This window comes from Oxyura jamaicensis, chromosome 3, assembly GCF_011077185.1.
Source record: "Oxyura jamaicensis isolate SHBP4307 breed ruddy duck chromosome 3, BPBGC_Ojam_1.0, whole genome shotgun sequence".
NCBI lineage: Eukaryota > Metazoa > Chordata > Aves > Anseriformes > Anatidae > Oxyura > Oxyura jamaicensis.
Genome location: NC_048895.1, coordinates 14,437,623 through 14,463,191, shown reverse-complemented (window position 1 = coordinate 14,463,191; position 25,569 = coordinate 14,437,623). Strand labels below are relative to the sequence as shown.

Below are 25,569 nucleotides of genomic sequence, written 5' to 3'. Positions count from 1 at the left end.
AGAGTAAGTTTATTAAAATTCCTTACAGTTAGCTGCTGTTGCATAGAAAAGTGATGTTCTTTGTCAGTTTAGAAAAGCTCACAAATGTGGGCTATCTACCGCAAGTGGGTACACAGAATACTTGCAACATGAAGTAAAAAAGGCCTTATAGATTTAATAACAGGGTTTCAGATTTTCTCTAGGAATGGATCGGTAGTTAGTTAACTTGGAGTAGGATAGCCATGCTGTTTTTCATCGAGGTTAGTTTTATTGTGTTGCATGAGCCTTTGGTAGTGGCTTTTTTTACATGATGAAAACTGTTCTTGCTTTGGGGAAATGGATTCTGGCTTCAGCTGCTATCTACCTGCTTTGTAGCCTTTGCCAAGTCACTTGTGCCTCCTTTGGCTCTTCTGCCTTCCCAGTTAAAGGGTGTCCAAGCAAAAACAATCAGCAAACACAGTCAGGGCCTTGAGCTGTTGGGTGTCATTACAAATACGCGCTAGTCATTCGTATTTTCTTCTTCAAAGTGAAGTTTTGGTGTCATATTGAACCAGTTTTGAAACTGTACTTTTATTTTTGGCACTGGCATGTGCTGCATTTTAACCTTCCCGTGTCTATAAATAGCTGCTAAACAAATACTAGAGTGTGTCCCCACTAACATACAGACCGCCTAATGACAACACAACAAATGCCCTGACTTCAGAAGGGCTACCACCTTCATGAATAATATAAAAGGATATTTTATGTTAATAGGGTGGGATTCTGGTGGCTTTTTTTTCCAGTCAAATTACTGTGTATTGGAGGAGGGTAAAAAATTGAAGCAGGGTCAGTCAGTCCTCCAACAACTGCCGTGGCTACAGAGCTTACCAGCAGTCCCTTCCCACTCTGGCAACTTGAAGATCAGGCTGCTTGGTGCTTCTGCTTGCTGCTGTTCCAGGTGAAAGGCTGGAAGCCTTGGTAGGAGTGGAGCCCAAGGTGGTGGACAGTCCTCTGCCTGTGACAACAGAGATCTGTCATCTGTTATGGGTTCTCTCCCTTTTTCCTTCCAGGTAGGAGTGCTCACCTGCAAAAGTCTTTGTGTGTTGTTTTCAGGATGCTGAAGAATAGCACAGGGAGACAGTCAATCAGAAGTTAAGGGCTGCCAAAGCCCTGAATTTTAAATGTCTTACAGTAAAACTTTGGGATCAAAGTTAGTCATAAGAGAGGTTTGTTTGTTTTTTAAAAAAAATAGAGTCACAAGACTGAATGCTGTGTGATGTGGATAGTTGCATATGTTATGTTTTTCAGTTCCAGTTTCTTGTTCCAGTGTTGCAACAGGGTTTTCTGCAGCTGGATGCTATTTTCTGTGGCTGCTGCTGATTTTAAAGAGCTTGCTATTTTTACTGTTCACTCAAACAGCAATGCCACTAGTTGGCTTGCTTCCTTGTAAGTGATTGAGATTTATGTTTCTTCTTCCTTAGGACAGCAAAAGAAGTAGTGTATCATTCCTGAAATGCAGTTGTTCTTTTTTGTTTCCCCCACTATAGGAGATTTCAGCTTTCCTAAGACAAAAGTTCTGCAAATATGACCTCATCTCAAGTCACTTTTGAAGTAAGAGGACCATCAGCACCAGGTACCCAAATCAAGCTTTTCTTCCTGTGTAGTAAATCTAGAAGAAAACTGATTAGAAAAATGTTCAGAAGTTGTCTTACCTGTTTTTTTCAGGGGTAAAGGAACACGTCAGTTCAATTATCAAAATAAGTTGTCGTAAAATACATTAAGAAAAAAATTGACGTAGAAATCCAAGCAATTTCATAGTCTGGTACCAATGTTCTTGCTCACTGAGATAGTTATGACTGCTTTAAAATTAGTGTTCTCTACTGGCTTCTTACTCATTGAGAATGAGAATTTATGTTCTGGACTGTAATAGGCATGCATTGACATGTTTGTTCTGTTTTCTTCTATTCTTTATGTGTCCCTATTGAAAATTCTTTGTAGTAAGATATGATCTCTACTGAGAGTTGGCAGCAGAAAGAACATGTGGCCTAATTCACTATGGTTTTGAAATACATCAGATAGAAACAAGTAATTCCTCAGGTCATAAGAACAGTGTCACTTGGTCATAATTTCTTTTCATGTAGCTGTTACCCTTCATCCTGGGTCATGAGAATTTTTGCCTAATGTTATCACAGAGATTTTCATTTCTGTAAATGACCATTAGAAATAAATTGGTAAGCTTGATGTCTCAATGGCGATCTGTCATAGGAAGTTCTGCTAAGCAAATCCTTGTTTAATACATAGAATAAATATTCACAATTACTTTCTGGTATTTTCAGTGAGTTTCCCTGACTTTTGGAAAAGGATAAAGTTTGCTCTTTTATTTACTGTTCACCTTATAAAGCCCTTTAACCTCCATTGTACTTATGTTGCTGAACTCCAGTCTGAGTTCAGAAATGTTTTAGTCCTTTAGAGTACAGAAATATTTCTATACTAGTTTTTTTTTTTTAGTTTTCCTGTTTAATGTATCAGCTATGCTCTTTAGAAATGGGGAATAAGTGCTAGAGTAACCCAGAGCATACCTGACTTGAATAGGGGAATTGAAATATTTAATTTTTTATTAGTGCTTATTATATGTGCATTAACATGTTGTCACTCTTTGCTTTATGTTATCATGAGGAAAAAATTGTTCTGCATGGGTAATTTCACAATCTTCTGAGATGTGTAAATAGCTCAGATTCTTCCACCTGTTGTATTGCGTTGCATTTATCAACCTGACATCAGATCTTCCCTTCTATCACCTGCCTGCCTACTTCTGTTACATCCTCTTGATGTTCCATATTTTGTTGATTTTAACTATTGTAATCTGGCAATTAGAAGTCATAACAGCATGTAAGGCATAGAAGAAGTTATTTAAAATGCACACTACCACAACAGTAAGTCATTATCCGCACATAATACTCTGTAGAGATTGCAAGGTCTCTGAGCCACCCGTTGTTGTGTAATAACTGTCTAATTCATAATTTGAATCTTAAATAGAAACCTGCTTGATTTGAAGACAATAATTCAGCTGTACATAGATAATATGAAGCAATAAAATTTCACTCGTCCCCAGTTATCATGACAAAGAGATTGCCTAACGTGCAAAATATTAATGAATTCTGAAGAAGCTCAGCATTGGCTCCTTGAGCTGATGAGCGAGGATTAATTAACTGGAGTGGAGAAGGAATAAATGTACTGCTTGGCTGAGGAGTTTGTTGCTTCTGGTTTTGGAGCATGTTTCAGAAATGGTTCTTTGTTCCTTTTCAGTTACTATTCTTATGGCTTTAAATAGGATTACCTCATATCTTTCATCAAACACAAGGTTGAGCATAAAATTTCCTTTTGTTAAAACAGGTAGAAACATTAATTTCTTGAGACAAGTGATGAATGAATTCATTCCAATTAATGAAATATTTCAGTCAAAAACATTTGGTTGTAAGCATCTAAAAGACAGTGCCCCAGTCATGCAGGTATCCTCTAGTGGTTAAGAACTGAAACATCCTGTGGTCCCTGTTTGAGTAATGACATGTTCGAAGTGAGTTTAGGATTAAAAAAATGATCCTTTCTCAGCTCTTCAGAGCAAGTTTCTCATTCAATAGCTCCGGTATATACCTCCCTTTCTACCCATGTATCTGTTGACATTAACACATTGAAATCTTGACCTTCAGTGCCAAATTAATTTAGATGTTATTAGTGTTATATGTGCTCAAAGAGCAGGATTGTGTAAGCTTTGTTTCTGTAGCGAGCCTGATGTAATACTTATTGCTAAAAATACAACTTGTTTATCAAAGCTATGTGGCAAAAGCGTGTAAAATCATTTTTGTAAACTAACTGAGGAATACAAATTGTCAGATCATGTGTAACACCAAGATTTAGTGGTATTAAGTTGTGCTTATTACTTTGACCTTCATCTTCAGGAACTCTAAGGGAAGCTAACAACAACAAAATGGTAGTTAACAGAAACAGCTAAATGTGAAATTATGTACAGATGGGCAAAACTCCTGTTACAGACAAATACCAGCTGGCAAAACTATTGTAGTTTGGGGGGGAAGAAGAGATGAAAACATTAGAAAAGCTTTGACATCTGTGCCATGTTAGGCTTCTCTGTCGAGAGCTTGGGAACTGAACATTGACACACAATATGGACATGGAAACTTTGGTAAGGAGCAATGTTTTTATAGAATTTTGGAGAAAAACTTCAAAATAAAAAATAAGTAGAACTCCAGATCCTATGAGGCTATAAAGCACTAGTGTAGCTAACCAGTGAAGTGTTGCAAGTCGTGCTCTCTTTGCCCTGTTTGCAGTGTTGTTTCCACTGTTGTGATGGTGCTGTCACTAGCAAAGTCGAGTTTGGATATGTAACTTGATTTTACTGATGAGATCTGGATAGCATTAAGAGGTGACAAGATGTTGCTTCTGCTTATGACAGTGTTGATGTGCTTGGTTTTGACCAGGGAGGAGGGCGTTGAGATGCAGCAGTGGCAAGATGCAGCCTCATGAAAGGAGAGAAGGAGGAAAGAAGCTCTGGGTTTCTAGAGCTGTCAGCAGTTTTATGAATGACAAGTTATTTAAAACACCACACTCTGAGTCTGTCAGATCATCTTGGTGAGGAGTTGGTGAGACAAAAGTGAGTCCTCACCTTGGATGCTCAGGTGCTGTGTCCTCATCACTTGCATTTCCTGTTGATGTCAGTGATTCCATCTACAGGGTGGAAGGGCATCCGCAGCAGAGGAATGAAGCTTTGACTCACTAGCCAGACTACTTCTGGAGTTAACGTTGGCAGTGAAGCCTACACGTTGGCATAAACTCATGACATGGAGCACTTCGTTTTTGTCTCATCCTAGCAGGAGGAAAATCACTGGCTGTGACTTGTGTAGGTCTTCATTGGGGCACAGCACTGTACCAAGAGATGGTTAGGAGGTGGAAGATGAGCTAAGACAAATACACAACAAAAACAAGCCTACTGAGTTTAGAATTGCCTTGGGGAAGAGAGTTCACCTTTATGTATTTCTCCTGTGCTTTTCCGTTAACAGCATTTGACAAATCCCAGTTCAACCATGTGATGTGAAGTGAGTTTAGGAGTGACTGTGCATCCTGCTCAAATGTTGACTTTTGTGTGTTGTACCTTGCTGAGTGATAAGTCTTCGCCATACATTCATTAACACATTTTTGTTTGTTTGCTGGTGGTGGATTTTTTTTTTTAGATTGCTCTTCAGGGATTGCCTGGCATTTACACAAAGATGAACTAAATGCTGCCATTTTAAAGGGATATTAAAAGAATTTTCACTTGTTTAATATCATCAGTCAGCAGATGTGTGGTATTCAAGTGGTCTTCCCTTCCTCCTTCATCTTCCCCTGCCAAAAAACAGTCATGTGCCCCAGTAGCATGGAAAGGGTAAAATACTTGACTGGCAGTTGTGTGCAGTAATTTGCACAATAAGTATATTCATACTGCACACACAAAAAAATCAGCTTTTGTATACTTAGAGCATTTGTATGTCTGCAGTGCTCTTCTTTATAAATAAACCTGGTGGTGTTTTTTATTAGGTGAACCTGTGTAGCTGGAAAGAATGGACTCTCTTTTAGAGGCATAAATACATCCTCAAAGGTCTTATTTCAGTCTTGAAGTAACAGCTGTGATATTTAGCACAGTAAAAGGTAGTGTCTTTGTAATATACATCTTGCACTTTTGTATTTTAAGATTGAGATTATTGTAGCCCCAGCACTTTACTACTGCTTCCCCAGTATGAGAACAGGAAACACCATCAGATGTTTGCGTCTTGCTTTTGTCAATACTGATACTTGTTTCTCTGAGACTTCTCAGCTATCAGTTTGATCCCTGCTTTTTCTGTTCATCAGGCTCCACCACCCCTCACCTTAAAATAACCTGAAGGGATTACTTTAACTTCAGCTGAATGTCCTCGTGCCTGTTGTGGTGTAAGGGTTTCTTTGTTTGAAGATCCTCTTGGGAGTCATCATGCGGCACTTGAAGGGCAAGCAGGCGATCAGGCCCAGTCAGCATGGGTTTATGGAAGGCAGGTCCTGCTTGACGAACCTGATCTCCTTCTATGACAAAGTGTCGCGCTGGGTGGATGAGGGAAAGGCTGTGGATGTGGTCTACCTTGACTTCAGCAAGGCTTTTGACACCGTCTCCCACAGCATTCTCCTCAAGAAACTGGCTGCTCTTGGCTTGGACTGGCGCACGCTTCGTTGGGTTAGAAACTGGCTGGATAGCCGGGCCCAGAGAGTTGTGGTAAATGGAGTCAAATCCAGTTGGAGGCCAGTCACTAGCGGCGTCCCCCAGGGCTCGGTGCTGGGGCCGGTCCTCTTTAACATCTTCATCAATGATCTGGACGAGGGCATTGAGTGCACCCTCAGTAAGTTTGCAGACGACACCAAGTTAGGTGCGTGTGTCGATCTGCTCGAGGGTAGGAAGGCTCTGCAGGAGGATCTGGATAGGCTGCACCGATGGGCTGAGGTCAACTGCATGAAGTTTAACAAGGCCAAGTGCCGGGTCCTGCACCTGGGGCGTAATAACCCCAAGCAGAGCTACAGGCTGGGAGATGAGTGGTTGGAGAGCTGCCAGGCAGAGAAGGACCTGGGAGTGATAGTGGACAGTCGGCTGAATATGAGCCAGCAGTGTGCTCAGGTGGCCAAGAAGGCCAACGGCATCCTGGCTTGTATCAGAAATAGTGTGACCAGCAGGGCTAGGGAGGTGATCGTCCCCCTGTACTCGGCTCTGGTGAGGCCGCACCTCGAATACTGTGTTCAGTTTTGGTCCCCTCGCTACAAGAAGGACATCGAGGTGCTTGAGCGGGTCCAAAGAAGGGCGACGAAGCTGGTGAGGGGCCTGGAGAACAAGTCCTACGAGGAGCGGCTGAAGGAGCTGGGCTTATTCAGCCTGGAGAAGAGGAGGCTCAGGGGCGACCTTATCGCTCTCTACAGATACCTTAAAGGAGGCTGTAGAGAGGTGGGGGTTGGCCTGTTCTCCCACGTGCCTGGTGACAGGACGAGGGGGAATGGGCTAAAGTTGCGCCAGGGGAGTTTTAGGTCAGATGTTAGGAAGAGCTTCTTTACTGAAAGGGTTGTGAGGCATTGGAACAGGCTGCCCAGGGAGGTGGTGGAGTCACCATCCCTGGAAGTCTTCAAAAGACGTTTAGATGTAGAGCTTAGGGATATGGTTTAGTGGGGACTGTTAGTGTTAGGTTAGAGGTTGGACTCAATGATCTTGAGGTCTCTTCCAACCTAGAAATTCTGTGATTCTGTGAAATGTCACATTTAGACATGTCATTTAGATAATCAAGTTCATTTCAGTACATATTCTTGTTAATACATTTTTTTGAGAAGTGGCTCTAGCGCTTTGGTAGTTCTTCTGTTTTGCACAGGAAGATTAAAAGGTTAAGCTGTTAAGCATAACAGCTTCATACTTCCTCCTTCTGTATTAGATTCTTCTAAAATTATTGTTGAATTGCTGTGGAAAGCAAAATACTAATTTATCATTTCCAGTTGTATTTATTGTTGGTGTTTTAATTGTATGTTGGTTTTATGTTCAAAAGCAAGGATAAATTGCAGTGCTAACTTGAACTCTTGCATTTCCCAGAGTTAAGTATTTTTATGCTACTGTAATTTTTTTTTACTGTGTGCATGCATTATGTTAGACAGTATGCAATGCTTTTAGTGTGACAACCATTCGTTTTTGTTTCCAGTTAAAAAATGAAAGTGTAGCAGCTAAATTGGTTTTGTTTCTCACAAGAACGAAGCTGAATGTTCTTTGGGGAATGATAATATCAACCTCCTATTTTGCCTGTGCTTCTAGCTTATTCATGAGAATCTTAGAAAATTACTTTTTTGACTTACACATTAGTACTTGTGTATGGACTTGCACGCACGCATAATGGAAAAAAATCTTTTAGCAATAAGAATTTTACAGTAAAAATTTGCCTTCTATTTCCAGTATTTACTTTTTTTCAAACAACGTAACTGTGGGAGGATTTGGAAGCCAACCCTTTCAGGGGTTTGGCCTGTTACTAGAGCCTCTCTCAGAGAGATCTTTGATGGAAAACATAACACTGTTTTAATTTTGGGTGGGGAAAAATAGATTTTTCAACCAAAAAGAGGGCATTTGGATGGGTGACACCATGTATGTGTTCAAATTATTTGAAGATTTGACCATGCAGACTGCATTTAGTAATGCCATATAGGCTTGAGTAATTATGTCTTTTTTTTTTTTCCTGTTCTGTTTTTTATTAGGAGAAGTATTTGCAATATGTGGGAGCTGCAGTGCTTTGGGAAACTGGAATCCACAAGCTGCAGTAGTCCTCCAAACTGATGATTGGTAAGGTTTTTTGTTGTGGTGGGGGTTTTTTGTTTGTTAGTTTGTTTTTCCTTAGAAGTAACTGCAGTTCTGCAGCAGCAAATTTGTTCTGGTTCTTAATTCCTAAATTATTAGGCTATATGTGCTATTTGCAAAACTCTCCAGAATTTGTGTTGCCCTTGAACACTTCGAATGCTTAGGAATATGTCTAAGGTAATGTTTAACTTGAGTGTGTTCTCTAGTTATGAATGATGTTTCTACCATTGTGGAATATTTCAGAAGTACAGTTATAGAAACCTCAAATAAGAGGCTGCTAAGGATTACTTTCTCTCCTGTAATGGAGCATGCAGGAAGTTACGGGAGATGTTTATAGTGTTTACTTCTTAACCTGTACAAGCAAGCTCTTAGAGTGCCTATAAAGAGATGAGATTATTTTAAAACAAGAGTTCTATTAAAAGTCTTAAGTGTTTTGTATTTATATGAAGATGAGTGTATACAAAAGGAGTCTAGATGTGGCAGAGGGATACAGTATTTTCTTAAAATTGTGCCCTACCTCTCGTTATTCATCTGTATGATGCAGGAAATAGGGCTCAAATAATGTATCCGTAGTTCTGTCAGTGGCTTGCTCATTGTGGATGAATCCCTGAGTTTCAACATATTTTCCCTACCAGTTAAAGGAAGATGAAAGCTTCAGATCTATAGATTAGAAAGCGCAGTTTCCGTTCTAAGTTTATTTATAATATAAATAATAAATTTTATTTATTGTGCTTTTTGCATGCTTGGCTACCTTGTGTCTTTCTTAACAGCTCAGTCACCACTTCAGCATTGGTAGGCATTGACAGAGAATGGCTAAACCAGTTAAGTTTGATACTAAATCATAATATGAAGTAACCTGTACAATGTGTTGAGCCTCACCTACTGTTTTGAATACCTTAGTGCAAACTTTTTTGTCATCAAAGTTGCAAAAAATGCCAGAGTATTTAACTGTTATGCTTATATTTCTAGATAAATTATTGCACTGACTTAAGGGAAAAAAAAAAAAAGGAAAGCAGTAAAAAAGTGAGAAAAGACAAATGTAATCAGATAGGAAAATGATAATCCAAAAAAATGTGGTTTGTGTCTCTATTATTAACCAGTTAGTTGTTTTGTTTGTATTTTTAGATGACGGTAGAGCTGTTAAGCTAACGTAGTGTTTAGAACTTTGGTTAAAACTTCAGAAAATTTGAGATGAAATTCTTGAAATTGTTCTCTTCCAACAGTGAATTATGGAAAGCTACTGTAGAGCTTGTTAGAGGAGTTCCTGTTAAGTATCGGTATTTTAAAGGGTACTTCTTAGAACCGAAGGTACGTACAACTTTTTTAAGTTGGCTCATCTTCTGTGATTTCAAATAATCTTGAGTTTTTAGAAAGAAATCTTAATTGCAACATATGAAACAGTGAAATGCTTGTGGAAATGACAATTCACTTCTGGAGATATGTAACCGTATACAGTTAACTTGAATTATTTTGGTTAAAGTGTCTTTTGTCTTTTACCCTTGTTAGTGCTTTTTAAAAAATTCCAAGGATAGTGAATTCCAAGGATAGTGAAATGCTTGAGACTATTATAAAGCTTAAGCAGTATGGAGAATTTTTTATTAGGTATAGTAGGGCTACAACACCTTACTTAAATGCAGACTTAAGTAGGGCAAGGATCTTTAGCATGGATGCAAGCGATGGTAGGAAGAAAAATGCTTAACGCGAACAACTTCATTTAAATTTGCCTAATCTACTACAGTTTTAAAACTGCTGAAGATATTTTGGTGAAATATGAGAAGTATTATCTGGCCTCTGTGCTGCATAATTAATACATGTTAATTTCTTGGAATGAAGATGAAAAAAGTAATGGGGATGCCCAGAGTTTCCTCTAGGTTTGTATACACCTATTTGCATGACCTGACCAAAGAGGCAGAGATGTGCTTTTTGTTTGTTTGTTTTTATAGGTTTTGATGTAAAAGTTGCATGTGAGTTGAATATATGTGGCAGGATACTGGTCTGTAGAAATCATGCTAGGATTCGGGAGGAAGCTCTTTCTTTTTCGGACTAGGGATGAGAATGCACTCAGAAAAATGAAGTCAAGACTAATTTGGAAAACTAAGCAGCTACTCTTCAGCTGTTTTTCTTGATAACGCATAATAGCTGTAGGAAGTAGTCCGTATAAAGTTATCTTTGCTGTCTTGCTTACTCTATTAATATCCTGTAGCTACTTACCTTGGGCTTTAGTTCTTCTTCGAAATAGGGATTATGAAGGCTAGAGCTAAACATGCAGAGGAGTTGTAGAATCATCTGGTCTATACATATATATATTAATATTTTAAATTATTGAAGAGCATGAAAGCTCTTGTCAGCTGAACTCAGCTTTCTTTCACTGAAGCCTTTAATGGAGGTGTCTGAAAATTCTCAGTAAAGGATACTAATCTGAAATGAAACTTGAAACTGTTCTGCTGTTCTTTACAGCAAGTGAAACAGTCTAATCTGAAACTGATACTTGCATTGTTACTTAGGTAAAAGAAGGGAAGGCCAATAATAGTTTTTGGTTTGTTTTCTGGTGTGGTTTTTTTTTGAGGCCAAAAGTAGGTTAGTTTTTATGGCCTAGTAGATTTGAGGGGGCTCATCTTTATCACAAATGCCTATAAGCTTAAAATGTAAGCAATGCCACCTTAGGAAAAGCACACTTAGAACAAATTGCGGAAAAAGTACTCATAGAAAACACAGTTTCTGGTTTCACATTTGAATAAGTTTACAATATGTATTGGTGAGTGTGTTTCTTTAAGTAGGTGCTCTGTATCGTGCACGCTTTATGTACCGTGTGATGCAGAGTCTGCCAAGGTAAGTATGAATTTTATGGAATAACAGCATAAAGAGCTCCTATATTTTAAAAAGCAGAAAAAACACCCTACAAAACCAAGTACATGAATTGCCAGGGTACATGGTTATCTGCTTAGCAGTCTCTGACCTGTACCTGTTAAGTATACAGTACCACAGGATTTTTCCTCATAAAATACAGTATTTTGTAGTTGGAATCTTTTCCCTCAATGTTTTCCTTTCTGTAATTTTTTTTTGAAGAGCAATGAAAAAGCAGGGTCTCTACATTCTAACAGGCATGTAATATACCCTAGAATGCAAGCGAGTCTGTGGAGGACTTCCGCATTAAAAACCCTGTTAAGGATTATATCCTTCTGAATTAAATTACTCTCAATATTTCTATTTCAGTAAATATGTTTGCATTGCATGTGATTTATCTTCTAAATTTGATAGCCTTGCAATATATGATCCTTCAGACATTGCTAATATTTTGTTAGTGCAGTTCTATATGTCACGATCTGTGGTTGGATAACTTAACTATGTGCAGACTTAAATACATGTTAAAGTCTGAATATGTTGATTTTACACCACAAAATTGATTAAGCGATGTTGAAGATAGATCAGTTTTAAGTTACCATACACTTTCTTTCTGAAACAACTGCATCTTTGAAGATGCTTGAGACAGTCATATCAGCATGGGTGCATGTTGGCCAAGGGGGGGTGGTGCATGTTTACACAGAGAAATTATCATTTTCATATCCAAAATGTTACTAGATGTGAAAATACAAACAATAATTCACCTTTTGGAAACAACAAACAAGAGTATTTTTCTCGCTTAAAAAAAAAAAAGTTGTCATTTAGGTATGATCTGTCAGTTACTATTTTGCTTTGTACAGTGTCATGGGAAGTTTGGTTGGTTGGCAGTAAACTATTTTGATGTTAACATGATCGTGGGTATGTAAATAGAGCATTATTTTATAATTAACATAGAAATGTATAGAATATTTGTGGGAGTACAAATAAACGTATACATAAAAAATACCTTACTAAAAAATCTGTACAAGTCTTGACTCCTTGAATATTAAGACCTTCTAACATTGTGAACATTTTAATGATTATATGAGTCATCCTAAGACTTTCAAAAGAAAAGTAAATAAAATAATTTGATGAAATAAGACAGTAATTTCAACTGGTTCGCTCCAGGTTTGTTTTTGTCTTAAATACAGGCCAGTACCAGTTACCTTACTGTGGTGGTCTTCCAATCTTTTATTCTAAACATAGGTTCTGTTTGATTGAAAGAGGGAGAAAAGCACCAACCTGCTTACCTTGCTTCACATTTAAGTCTTGTGTATCGCATATGTTTGAGGAAAATGTTTTATGTATTGTTTGTGTGATATGTTTGAAAACATTAGTAAGGTCAATACATACCTTCCTCTGTTTAGCTGTGTTCTATATTTGTTCTTCGAACAGTAAGTAAGCGTGCAAGTTCAGGATTATTTCTTTCAAGGAGACGTGAAATAGCTATCTGTGTGTGTAGAGGGATTTTAAAAATTGTATTGGTGAACATCTCATTTGTGAGAATATTGCTTGACTGTAGATATTTTAAATGAGACTTGCATTTTTTTCTGAAATGCAGACAAGTCAAATCCATCTACTGCTTGGAATATAATAGTCAGGGTGAAATTTAGGTCTAGGCCCAGTAATTTCTTTAGTAGCAAAATGCCTTAGAAAACCTTTTGCCAGGCTGATAACTGCTGTTTAGCCTGCTGATAACAGAGGGGTAATGCTGCTGTGAGTGCGCTGAGGTAGCAGGCTGCGTTCAGCTGCTGCCTGAAGTATCTTAGAGGTGCTGTAGCCTTATGAATTGAGTGACATTGACTCTATGGCTTTTGTTGTTTCGTTGGTCTTCTGCCTCGTTATTGTCTCCTATGTAGTGCTGAAATCTGGAGGTGTTTTTGTCAGAAATCCAACACAGGCAGCTAAGTCTAATTAATTTAGCTCTGTCCTGTTCTTGAAGTAGATTAATATCCACTCCTGAAGTAGAGTTTCAAGCAGTTAGCCGTAAAGTGCAGTTGGTTAAATGTTGTTGTCTTTGTTTATTTTGATCCATTTTGCTTTTTAAGCTCACCTTATTTTTCCTAATGTCTACTCTGTTGTGTTGCCTTGGATCAGGAATCTTGGCACTGGCCTCCTAAACTGTCATTTAAACATCCAAAGTGCCTTAATTTTTCAATTGTACTGAAGCACTTCATCAGTCTGCTTTGAACTTCTGGAAGCCACCTCATGTTCTGGAGGCATTTTACCCTTTATTTCAAAATGTCTCATGACTTACCAGCCTCTGACAGTGTGAGAGGACTTGATTTTTTAGAAGATTCTTGTAAGTCTGCTCATAGCTTTTTAAATTGCATCAAATGGTCAGTCAAATAAAGATTGAGGAACATAATTTTATGGACTTGCTTTAAAATAAATAAATTCTGTGTTGGTAGAGAGGAATTCATGACATACAGTGCCTCTCCGTATGATCTCCATGTACTGCCCACAGGGATGCTTGATGTGACACTTGGGTAGCTGTCCTCTAAAGGCTGTCCTAGCAGGGGCTGGCTTCTTAGGTAACATTACCATGCTATGGATGTTGATGACACATCATCGTTTGCTGCAGGCTGGTCTGGACAGGACTAATGTTGGTGTATATCGCTGAAATTGCATCAGTATTCTAACATCATTGGAACGATGACTTAGGTGTAATTAAAACAGTTGCAGATTATTTAAATTCATACAGGCACAAAATCTAGGGATTGTGAGAGAGCTCTCAGTCACGTCTGCGCAAGCTTGCTAATCCATTGCTCTTCTTTTCCAGGCAGCTTTGCTTATCTCCTTGTTTTTAGTATGGAAATCGAGGGTTTCTGGGGTTAAATGCATAATTAGCTCACTGTATCTCTACCAGGGGATGAACTTTAATTGTATCCAGTGTGTTGTGCTTATTATTGGAATAATGTTACTCAAATTTTGATTGTTAACTTTTTAAACATAAAAGTAAAGTCTGGAATTACAGTAGTGTATTTATCCTTTCAGAAATAAGCTGTTGCTGTATTTTAATATGATATGTTGATTGTTTCTGCAAGTAGAAGCTTTTGTTTGCCTTTTTATAGGAAACAGCCTAATGCATGTTAGGACAGAATTTCATTCCCCAGCTTTGCAAACTGCAAGTTCTGCATGTGTTTATGGGAGCTGCTGTTGGGGAGCTTGCAGGCTTACACGGTGATAGGAAAATGGTAGCCCTTCTGCTAGCAAACGCAGGTTTCAGCTTTGAAAATTGAGATTTTATACACAGGCACGGATCTGCTGTGAAAAACAGGAGAGGGAAAACTTCTTAGGAGCTTTCCTACAAGTCCGTAAGAACAAGTATCGTGGCAACAGCAGAGGAAAGGAGGATTAAAACTACCCTGTAACAGGAATCAACTGAAATCAATAATACCATCTGATTTTATTTATATTTACCTGTATTGTATCTTTAAAGCAGAACTTAAAACATTTGTGTTTTATACTGACATGACTGATAAGTATGGACACTTCTGAAATCACTAGAAAAATCAGTTTGCTTTTAGCTAAGATTCAGAGTGCAAGCCCTTCCTCCTGAGCACTTCTCAAAACTTTGGCGTTTGCTCTTACAAAACCAAACCATAGTAGGTTAAATGTGTTTTATGGAGGTCAAGAAATACCATCAATTGCTTAAGAATTTATTTAGTGGGCCATAAGACAACAAAGTATTCAGATACCCAGATACGCTGACTTGGAATCATGTCTGGATGTGTATGTCGAACTGCAATCTGTTTAAACAAGAACCTGAAGTACTGGGACAAGTTGCCATTGAAGTCGATATGACTCAGGTAGGCAGCAGTAGTTCATCTTTGTGGAAATGAGTCACTTAGGCCCAAAGCACCAAAAGGACAAATTCTCCAGCTATTTGACAGCATTTTTAATGACTCCACACGATGTTGGGGAAAACTGACAACTTCACAAGGTGACTGAGCTGGGATTCAGGCATATTCTTTCTGTTGTTAAGCACTGGTTGCCTGAAAGTTTTAACCTGGAAAGCATTTTCAAGGTGATGCTGTTTTGAAAGAAGAGATTGAGCTACTGTTCTGTTCATTTATCTGAGTCTAGACTACGTTTGTCAACAAAACTGTTTTTTTTGGTGGAAGAATCAAATTTATCCTGCTTCAAACAGAACAGTCTGCAAGGAGCTTCACTGCCGGCTGATGGCATTGTGTCAGTGTATTTTTCCTTCTGAGGCAGTAAAATTCCATTTCTGCTTTAATTGGATGGTAGCTAACTTGTTCTTCTATACCACAAGTAGAATAACCACGTTAGATAGACCTGGAGTTATTTGAGCAAATTGTGAGGGAGAAACCACCCCAGCAACTCCTAACTGCATGAATAGATGCTGGGTGCTGCTGAGAATTGCAGAGATGTGGCTTACGTTAATTCTTTTTATAAATTGCTGCAGTAGTAGAAAATGTACATAATGAGTTCAGAGATGCTTTTTTTGTATTTGAAGGAGACTATGCTAGTTCAGTGGAGTAGCTATAAGCAACAAAGATTTAGTAGTTCCATTTAATGTCTCCATCCTGTTGGACTTTTTCACAAGCTTTATCTTATGTAGTGTGACAAATCAGATAGCAGCAGTTGTAAGGGGTAAGAACCAAGCCTGACCTGTTTGCTTTCTTTCTTTCTTTCTTTCTCTTTCATTCTCTCTCTGTCCTGTTCTTTTTTTCTTTCTTAAATCTGTAAGTTCAGTTCACAACCATCCCAAACAGATTCATGGGTAGAAAATCAGATATAACAAAAGAAATTATTGCAGACGTTTAACTTTTAAATTACAGACTATCGATGGTCCCTGCGAAGTCATAGTTCACACGTGGGAGACTCATCTACAACCACGATCAATTACCCCTTTAGGTATGGGCATCAACTGCATCTGTTTGAGGCATATGCATAAGATTGCTAATATGCTGCACATTGGTTTAGAGGGATTGATAATGAAAGTTTTAATATACTTAAGTGTATTACTGTGTTGGAGGTATAAACATTTTTTTTTTGCACAACATGGACCTTACTCTCAAAAAAATACTTTAAAAATTTAGTGGGTGTAAAATTTTTTGCTGCCATCCTTAAGATCATGTGGGTTGTTTTCATGAACTTGTAATATTTTTTGTAATTTAATTATTTGAGACTAAGGATCCATATTTTTGTTTCCAGAAAATGTGGGGAGGGGGAGGGTATGAATTCGCTACTGTTTTTGTTTAAATATTATTCCACTAGTAACATTTTAAAGCAAAAATTTTTAATTAGGCTTCTTTAAATGAATGGCTTCATGTAAATAGAGACATGAATGAGCTAATTTACCCGGCAATTTAGCAGAAATTTATTTTGCTGGAAGAAAGGGTGGCATGCAGACTTGTGTACAAGTTCCTAATGCTTTTCTGAGATGGGTGAAGTTGGGGTTTCTTTTTTTATTATTATTTTTTGTTAAGAGTGATTGAAATAACCTTTGGATATAGCTTGTAATTTAGATATGCTGCTATAGGATGGCATGTTTTATGCACTTGTCTCTTCTAGGATATGAAAAATGTTACTTTCTCCACACTTAAAAGTATACATCTATTAAATATCTTCTGATTCATTGAAAGAATACATCTTTTAGAAAGAAGGTTGTATTAAAGAAACTGTTAATAGTGAATAGTGCCATGATCACTGTTTCGGGGGGTTTAATTTCCTTTTAATTAGTGCAGTGAAGTGTTTGTGTTCCTGTAACAAAATGATGTTTCTGTATTTGTCAGGAACTAATTAGGGAAGCAGCCTACCCTCTGTTAGGATTTAGACTTTGTCTCTAAATTCAGATAACTTTGTTCCATACAATTAGGATTTTTTTTTTCCAAGTAACACTCAGTGCTTTTTGTCTCCTTAGTAATTGGTTAATGTCAAAACTAGCCTCTGCGGAATTCTGTGGTTAAAGATGAATAATATTTTTTTTTAACAGACCATAAAGTTTAAATTAACTTTGATCACAGAAGCTAATTTCCCCCAGGATCTGTTCCTATGAAATAGGGGCTTTCTTCATAAGCAGTCTTTTAAGAAAATACAGCAAAACCAGGATGGTCATTATGATCCTAAATTGTTGCCTAACGGTTATTAAAAATGGAGGGCAGGGTTATGATTCTTCCCAGAAAAAATAGGGTTCATGGCTGTAGTGACAAAATTTTGTTAACTTTTGAGTAACTTGTAGTTGGTGCAGACTGCTACAATTCTCTTAATGTTGATGAGTTGCTTAGTGCCTAAAGATTTCAGTTATTAAAACTTTGGAGAGGGTAAGGATGAAAGTAATTGTGGAGCTATTTGAATATTTCATCCTAGGATAGGGTTTCTCTCACATGGATAGAATAAGCAGGTTGGACAGAAGCGATTGTGACTAACTTGATTTAGAAGCTTTAAATGTGCAGGAGAACAGCTTTCTTGTACGTTTGCAAGAAACTTTAATGTCTTGGACACTAACAAGCATTTTAGATTGTAGTAGGACATAGATGTTATGAGAAAACTCCGGAACTATGCAGCCTTCTTGCTTTTTCTCAGTTCAGATTACTTCAGGTAACGTAGGCATCTTAGGGCATTTTGTGTGTTGATAAGTTTTTCCTGCAGAAAAAGCATAAAGTTGGAAAAAACTTTATAGAAGGTTGCAATAGACATGCTTGTTTTGTCAGCTTCACTTTTTCCTACTTCTTATTAGATAGGTTTTTTAGTAATGAAGTAGAAAAATAGAATTAATTTAACTTGGCAATGATTCCTTCTAGTATGCATACTAATTAGCATCTCTCATTCTTTTCTCCCCTCCTTTCAATTCTAGAAAACGAAATGACCATTGACGATGGGTACTTTGGAATCCATAGTAAGTGAAATAAATCCATTTTTACCAAATACTTGTTAACAAGATGAAGCGTTGTAGTTGAAAAATATTGTGAAATACTTAGTTTGTTTTAAACATGAATTTTCTGCTTGTGATTGCTTCCTCAGCTTGTACGGTTAGTTACGTATCTAGCGTTTGTGAACACGCTCAGGCTGTAACTCCTAATGTTAATAAAAGACAGCTGAGTTTAAAGATCATCAGTGTACCAGTGGTAAACTCTATATTATAAACATGTATTTCCGGAAATGCAGAGGAGTCTTCCTGACTAGAAGAATGTCACTTAGACAAAACGTACAAAAATGTGCCTCTTGAGATGTGCACATAACTGCCAAAGCCTCTCATAAGCTCAAACCTCATGTTCTTGTGTCTTGGATATGTCTTGCTTTTGTCTGTTAGAACCCACCTCTACCTTAATGCTCAACCCCTTGGCACCTGAGTTAACTCTTTGTCATGTCTCATTCATCTTGTCTTCAAGTTTTTCAGTTTTTCTCCTATCATCAAAGGATACATTTTTCTAGCAACTCTTTGAAACTGCAGAGTCTGCTCTGGCACGTGGTCTGGCAGCTTATGCTTTCTTTGTAGGCTTTCCTTCTCCTGATGGTGAGGTTGAGGGTTTTCCTCTCTGCTTTTTCCCAATTGTATCTGTTACTATATTTGGTCCTGCATGCTTAAACTGCTTTATTGCCCTTGCTTATGAGCTAATTTGACATTTGTATCACAACTGAAACAGTCTCAAGTTGCTTATGAGTCTGCAGAGTTTGTCAGTGTTCATCCATGTATTAAGAGATCCCTGGATATGGGATGGTTTTGTGTACCTGTAGAGATTTACTTAGCTGTTAATACCATAAATAAAATGAATACTGGAATACTCAATACTTTTCTTGAGACAGTTACCACATGAAGTTGGGAAGGATTGGTGTTCCTATTTATTTACCTTAAAACTCAGCAACTGCAGTATCTGTTGCCTGTTCTGGCTAGCTCAGAAAAAAAGAGGTGAAAGGATTTCAAGAGGTGAAAAAATTCCAACATTTGCCTTGGAAATACTATTGAAGAAAGCTGTTGATAAAGGAGGATTGGCTAGAAGGCGGTGTCAGAGGAACTATATTTCCATTAAGCTGTCTAGATCTTGCTTTAGAAAGTGAAACAACTTAAGCTGTCTTTCTAATTCTTGTTGCTTATTTTTGACAGACGGTATTGAAACTGTGGATGCTGGGTGGCTGACCTGTCAAACAGAAATCAGATTGCGTCTGCATTATTCTGAGAAACCCCCTGTAGTGATAACAAAGAAGAAATTTAAAACCTCAAGGTTTAGGTAAGAGCCTGCTCATCTTTGGTAGCAATTTGCCTCATGTTAATTGTCAGTACCTTTGGTTCTTTTTTTTCTTCATGAATTTAGCCTTTAGCACTATGGTTACTAATAGGGCTGTGCTGTCAGGCCAATTTCCAGGTTATTTAAGTGCTTTGTAAAAATGTGGTGATAATACTAGATCAGTGGTGTATCCGTTTCCTCATTTTATTATTGAAATAGTGTCAAAGGCCTTCTGTTTCAACAAAGGAATTCAAATAGTTAAAACTGTTCTGGTCTCACTGCTGAGTTAATACTTTTCAGCTCTTGACCTTCTGCTAGTTGACTTCTAATCTATCAAAAATGTATGAAGCAATTGTGATGGCAGAAGTTGAACAACAGGCATCCTTTATAAATATTTACTCCATCTTTGCCTTCATGTTTGTTTCCTGCTTCTTGGCTAGAACTGTAGCATTCTTAAGTAGTGGTCTGCTATACTTCAGGGAGATTGCTTTATTCCCTTTCCATAACTTCTCCGAAGGACTAGCTTGGATGTGGTAGCTGGCAGAGGAGTGTTGTGTGTTTTTGGTTGGTTGGTTGTTACTGAGGACTGTACTATTGACCCAGGTGTTTGTTCTCCTTCCCTGTCTGAATTTCTGCAATCTGGGGCTTGTCTTCACGCTCTCTTCCGACCTCCCCACTGTTTCCCTTTCCTTTGTGCATTTTTTTTGGAGTTCTGTGGTTGCTAAGCTTTATCCCAGCACATAGAGTGGTGAAGGCTTTGTGTCTTTTGTAGGTAGTGTTGGTGCTGCTTCTCTGACCATTACTATAGTTCACCCATTTACCCACATTCCAATATTAGAAGTAATTGATACTAGAAGTAATTGAGCACTTAAACGTGACTAAAATACGATTTAGACAGCAATGGTTCTAAACCACTACTCTTGTTAGGGCCTGCTGCGTGCACAGATCGCCATACTTGGTGGTATCAAGAAGACTTATTGCGTTGTATGAGTTTCTGCTCAAGCTGCTTTCTAATTTTCTGGTGTTATTGAAGGCACGCCTGTAAGTTAACCAGTTGCTTTGTATTTCTGATTGAGTAGAGTAAAGTTGACTCTAGAAGGCCTGGAGAAAGATGAGGATGATGAAGAGGGCCAAGAAAAAACATCCCCTACCGTTCCTCAGAAAATGGCAAACACTGTGGAGTTCTCCTTAATAACCAACAACGAATATAAATGCCGACACTCTCAACCAGACTGTGGTTACGCTTTGCAGCCAGATCGATGGATAGAATACACTATACAAACCATGGAGCCTGATAACTTGGAATTAATCTTTGATTTTTTCGAGGTATGTCGCTTTACCACTTAAAAGCAACTCTAAGTCTGCATTCTGGAGTTGAAGGAGTCAATTGCTTTTAAGATTCCGCTGATGACATGAGTCTGCCAACTGATCAACTTGATCTTTGGGGTGTTACTTGTGTAAATGGTTTATGAGTCTTTTTGCTAATGCACCATTTTGCAGAAATTTTCTTTTGAGTTGTCTCAGTATCACACTGCAAGTTTTGTGTTTTCTCCTTCTTGAGAATAGTTAATACCAATTGCATTCAAATCTTAGTGTGCGGTACTGCATATAATCAGGTTAGCTTGATTTTTATCCTTTAGCAGGAACGAGTCCCACTTCTCTGAATTTTAACAATGCATGTAGCGACTGGTTAAATTACAACTATTTCATCTGGATTTTAAGTTACAAAAAAATTCTATGAACTAATTACTACAAATTAAAACTGTTTGCAGATTCTCGCTACCACATTTGCTAGATATTTTGCACTCAACGTATTGCAAGAAAATAAATTAAATATTCATAGTTTTTAAAGAAGGTAACTTCAGTCTTTTCATACTGTTTATGGAAGAGAAAGTTTTAGGTGTTCTCTTTGGTCAAAAAATGCCTTTAAATCACTTAGAGTCAAAATTGTGAAGTTGCTACATAGTTCCTGAAATTAACAATGGTCAAGTGCCTCTTTTGTTTGCTAGTTGCCCTCCTCCTTCTCTAAAAATGAATACAAAGCTCTTTTAAACATACACGTTAATCAAGTTTATCTTTGTTCTAAGTGACTTGGGCATTTTAGAAGAGAATATATCCCATAGATTGCATTTTTGATCTGGAAAGGTTACCACATCAAGAGTTTTTTCAAAGATTAATGTACGTGGTTTTCTAGATTGCAAACAACAATTTCATATTCCTGTCTGTAACTTGCAGCATTGTTACATGAAAAAAATTGGCCTGAACCTTGTGTTTTCTGTAAGACATGGGAGATTTTGTTATATCAGTGACTGTGTGTGTTTTGCTGAGGAGCAAGGTTTCCATGAGAAAGCAGAGGTGGTTAGTGTTCTCACCTGCATATAACAGTAGGTGTTGTGGTTCTTTCTTTGTTTTTAGGAAGATTTAGGTGAGAAAGTACTGCAAGATGATGAGCTCCCAGGTCATGTAGGTTCTGCCTGCCTCCTGTCATCCACAATTGCTGAATGTGGAAAGAGTGCTGGAATTCTTACGCTTGCTATCATGGGCAGAAATCCAAGGAAGACAATTGGAAAAGTTCGAGGTACAGTTGATGCAAACAGATGTAGATAACTTCACTGGAAGTCATCCACTATCTGTTGACATGTGAAGCATTTGGTATCTTTCCTTGTAGTGGACTACATAATTATTAAGCCAATCCAGGGATACACTTGTGATATGAAGGCCTCATATGCAAAATACTGGAAACCAAGAACAACTCTAGATGTTGGACACAGGGGAGCAGGAAATTCTACAACAACAGCTAAGTAAGTTCATTTGTGTTTTAATCTGTCTGTTTTGTTTAATGTTTTGTTTCATGGATATCAACTGAGGAAGCAGCTGGTTTCAAATTAAAAGCTACAACCCATAACTGTTTTAACTCTTTTCAATATCAAACGTGAGTGTTCTGTAGAACAAAGACTTCGAATTTATGTTTCTGTTGCTTCAATGAACTTCATGGTGTGTTTAATACAACTTTTTCCTTTGCTGTTGTTTCAGACTTGCTAAAGTACAAGAGAACACTATCGCTTCTCTTAGGAATGCTGCAAGTCACGTACGTACAACACATTTACATGAACACAGTATTTGTACGGTTAAAGCTAGCTTGGCTTGTCTGCTTAGTTTTCAAGATTCAGTACAATAAATGTTAGATGTGCTGATTTAAAAAAAAGAAAAAGGCATCAAATTATGAAGCTGTGGAAGTTCCCTGAGAAATAGGAAGGGAAGAAATAGCTTAGTTTAAACTTTCATTGTTAAGTTCCTCAAAAACCCCTTCCATCCCAAATGTTCTGATGTTATTCTAATACAGGGAAAATTTTAACTTCAACCGTGCAGAGATTGTGAATAATTTTGAACAGATGAATGAAGTCTGGCTCTGCTAGAGCCAGGATACTCTCAGGCAGCAAAGGTCTCACTCAGACTGCAGAGTACCTCAAACTGGTTTCCAAAAAAAGGGACTTAAGAGCTGAGTTCTAAGAATAAGTTCTTAGAATAAAACCATCCTTTTGTTCCAGTGGTTGTTACAATGAAGATTTCGACTTCTTGGATCTTAAAACTCTTGAGGGACATTTAATTTGGAGATACGCTTCTCCAATGCTTAACTTCTGTGATCTAGATGGCTGGTTTTATTCCTTCCAAAAATGTGTTACTGGAGTCATCTGTGATAAGATTGATCTAGACAAAGAGGCAGTGACGCGGAGTAGCTGGAGTCCTATGGAGCACATTCAGACATTGCTTGTGTAGCTCCTGTTTTCACTGAAGAGCTGTGGTTAGTCATGTTAAGATGCTGCTGTGAGATCACATGCTGCTTAACTTGTAGGTTTCTGAGACTTCTCTGGTACTGTAACAGTACCAGAAGAATCCATTGATGTGGATTCTTACCAGACAGACTCTGCTGCCATCCCTTTATGTTCATTGGCTTCTTATTCCTGAGCACTGTAATGCCCCAAGAGTCTCACTTCGGAGTCAGAGTGGAATTAAAAGACAGTGTCTGGACCACGCACTGACTGGAGAGCAAATGAAAACTACAGTTATGAAATCATCCGTTTAAATAGTGATTTTTAATTTCCCAGTAGATACAGCAGGTTTCTAGATGCTTGTAAAAAGTCTGCAGAAGGTATGTTGAGGCAGAAATGTACTATGAAATAATAACATTACCAAAAAAATATTTTGAAGCATTTGTGGAATGAGAAAACTGGAAGTCGCCACTACAAAAATATTTCTGCTGAGAAAGGAATGCTTTGGAGACAGTCAAAATAAGTCAAAAATTGTTTCTGTGTGTTTCTTGTTCTTTCTGGGCCTTCATGTCCATAAAGATTATACTTAGAGCTCTTGTTTAATCTTTCTTCCTTTTTAAGCTTAACAGAAAATAACATACATCTGTATGATGGGAGAATGCTGGACGTAGAAATTTCTACTCCTGCACTTGTTATAATGCTGCTGCTCTGTCCTTTTGGGTTTTGTTTTTGTTTTCCCTATTTTTAATCAGTTTTTGAGTAAGATGTGACTGGTAACAACCAGTATTGCATATAACTTCTGGTAGATGTCCACGACCTGTTTATATTTGGAAATTTTCTGAATTTTCTGCAGTTCTCGAGTCCTTGTGCATCAACTGTTCATGGGTTTTTGTTTTGTTCGGTTGTGAATATTTTTCTGTTTTCTGTAGGGAGCAGCGTATGTGGAATTTGATGTACACCTTTCTAAAGATCATGTGCCTATTGTCTACCATGATCTCACATGTTGCATGGCAATGAAAAAGGTAAGGATGAAGATCATCTCTGTATTTTTATCTTGGTGTGACCAATCCAGAAACTATTTTTTTTTCTTCTCACAGAAATAAGCTCTCATAGAAATAATTCTAGGAAATCAATGAAAGGAAATAAATATGTAGTGTTACTGTATGCATAAATATGGTTGGGAAGTTGAGTTCTTCCTTTTGATGTTGTAGCAATAGTGTTTCAGATCCATGATCTGTATCTCTTTAAGTGTAAATTGCAGTCATTTGGCTTTTGTTTATTTATGGTTTGAAAGAAATGCACACAACTCCACTGGACTCAGTAGCACCTCTTGGCACCCCTTAGATTCTCAGAGTAAGACCTTCTGGTTGTTTTTTTTTTGTTTGTTTGTGGGTTGGTTTTGGTTTGTGGGTTTTTGTTTTTCTTTTGTTCTGACTTTATTTTTGTTTTGTTGTTTTTGAGGGAGAGTTGATGTGATTTTCAACATGACTTCTCACCCTTGCTGGTACTTAACTGTTCAGGACAAGTATAGTGTTATGTACTCATCAACGCACATTAGCTTAAACCAGAGCCTACCTTGTATCCCACTAGTGGCCAGTGGATGGAAAGCAGAAAATTGGAAGAAACACGAATCTTCTCCTTCATTTAGAAAGCTTCTGAAAAAATGAATTAGGCGCAAATGGTTTCCATTAATTTTTCTCATGCTTTCTTGAATCACTTTTTCCTTCTGCATTTTTATCTTTCCTTTAACTGTGAGATAAACGTTATACTTCATGCCTTGTCAGGACAGTAAGTGAGGCTGAAGAAGTGATGCACCGAGTTAGAACAGATGTGCTAGGAGCAGGAAAGCAGGACTTGAAAGCGTCTCGTTCCTCTCCTAGCTCAAGTTATCAGTTGTTGCAGTAGTTACTTTCTTCAACCAAAACTCTTTTTCTGCTGTTTAGGGAAGCATTGAGAATAGGATAACGTAAGAAATGAACACTACTGTTACTCGTGCATATGGGTTCCTTAAATGGTGATCTGACCGGACAGTGACAACACCTTTTAAATACCCAGGCTTTACGAAGCATAAAAATTGAATGTTTTTATGGTGACATAACACTTTTTAATAATGAGAGAAATATAGGCCTCAGAGCTGGTGACTTAAACACAGTTATTCTTCCTTCTGGTCTTCTGGTCTGTTCTTCCTTGAGACCAAAATAGTTGTACTCAATCACAGTGCAAAGAGGCAAGTTTGGGTTTGAGCAGTTCTGGAAAGGGAAGTACTTACACAGCGAATCAGTGTTGTCTTGTTGAGTATGAATTTCTTTATAGTGAAAGAAAGGAAGTGAAAACTATATTGATAGATTTATTTACTTTTTGGCAATAGATTCTTGGA

The 25,569-nt window shown here is 37.8% G+C and overlaps 1 protein-coding gene and 1 long non-coding RNA gene across 6 annotated transcripts in view; one reads left to right on the top strand and one right to left on the bottom strand.

Moving 5' to 3' along the window:
* The window catches only part of GPCPD1 (glycerophosphocholine phosphodiesterase 1), a 43,498-nt gene that overhangs the window by 5,530 nt on the left and 12,399 nt on the right, over window positions 1-25,569 (top strand). For 4 of the 5 annotated variants that reach the window (XM_035321674.1, XM_035321676.1, XM_035321675.1 and 1 more), the window contains 11 exons: window positions 1,506-1,591; window positions 8,248-8,332; window positions 9,571-9,655; window positions 16,036-16,111; window positions 18,054-18,095; window positions 19,302-19,425; window positions 20,502-20,748; window positions 21,838-22,000; window positions 22,091-22,223; window positions 22,456-22,510; window positions 24,122-24,214. In XM_035321674.1, the coding sequence (XP_035177565.1) occupies window positions 1,543-1,591; window positions 8,248-8,332; window positions 9,571-9,655; window positions 16,036-16,111; window positions 18,054-18,095; window positions 19,302-19,425; window positions 20,502-20,748; window positions 21,838-22,000; window positions 22,091-22,223; window positions 22,456-22,510; window positions 24,122-24,214 (1,152 nt within the window). In that variant the 5' untranslated portion in view covers window positions 1,506-1,542. Of the gene's footprint in view, window positions 1-1,505; window positions 1,592-8,247; window positions 8,333-9,570; window positions 9,656-16,035; window positions 16,112-18,053; window positions 18,096-19,301; window positions 19,426-20,501; window positions 20,749-21,837; window positions 22,001-22,090; window positions 22,224-22,455; window positions 22,511-24,121; window positions 24,215-25,569 lie in introns of those variants that run through there. The other variant, XM_035321678.1, reaches the window with a different exon arrangement.
* Window positions 9,577-25,353, bottom strand: LOC118164267. Its single transcript, XR_004749398.1, has 3 exons — window positions 25,343-25,353; window positions 18,190-18,201; window positions 9,577-9,704 (listed from the first exon to the last, which is right to left on the bottom strand). It is a non-coding gene; the product is annotated as an uncharacterized LOC118164267 (long non-coding RNA).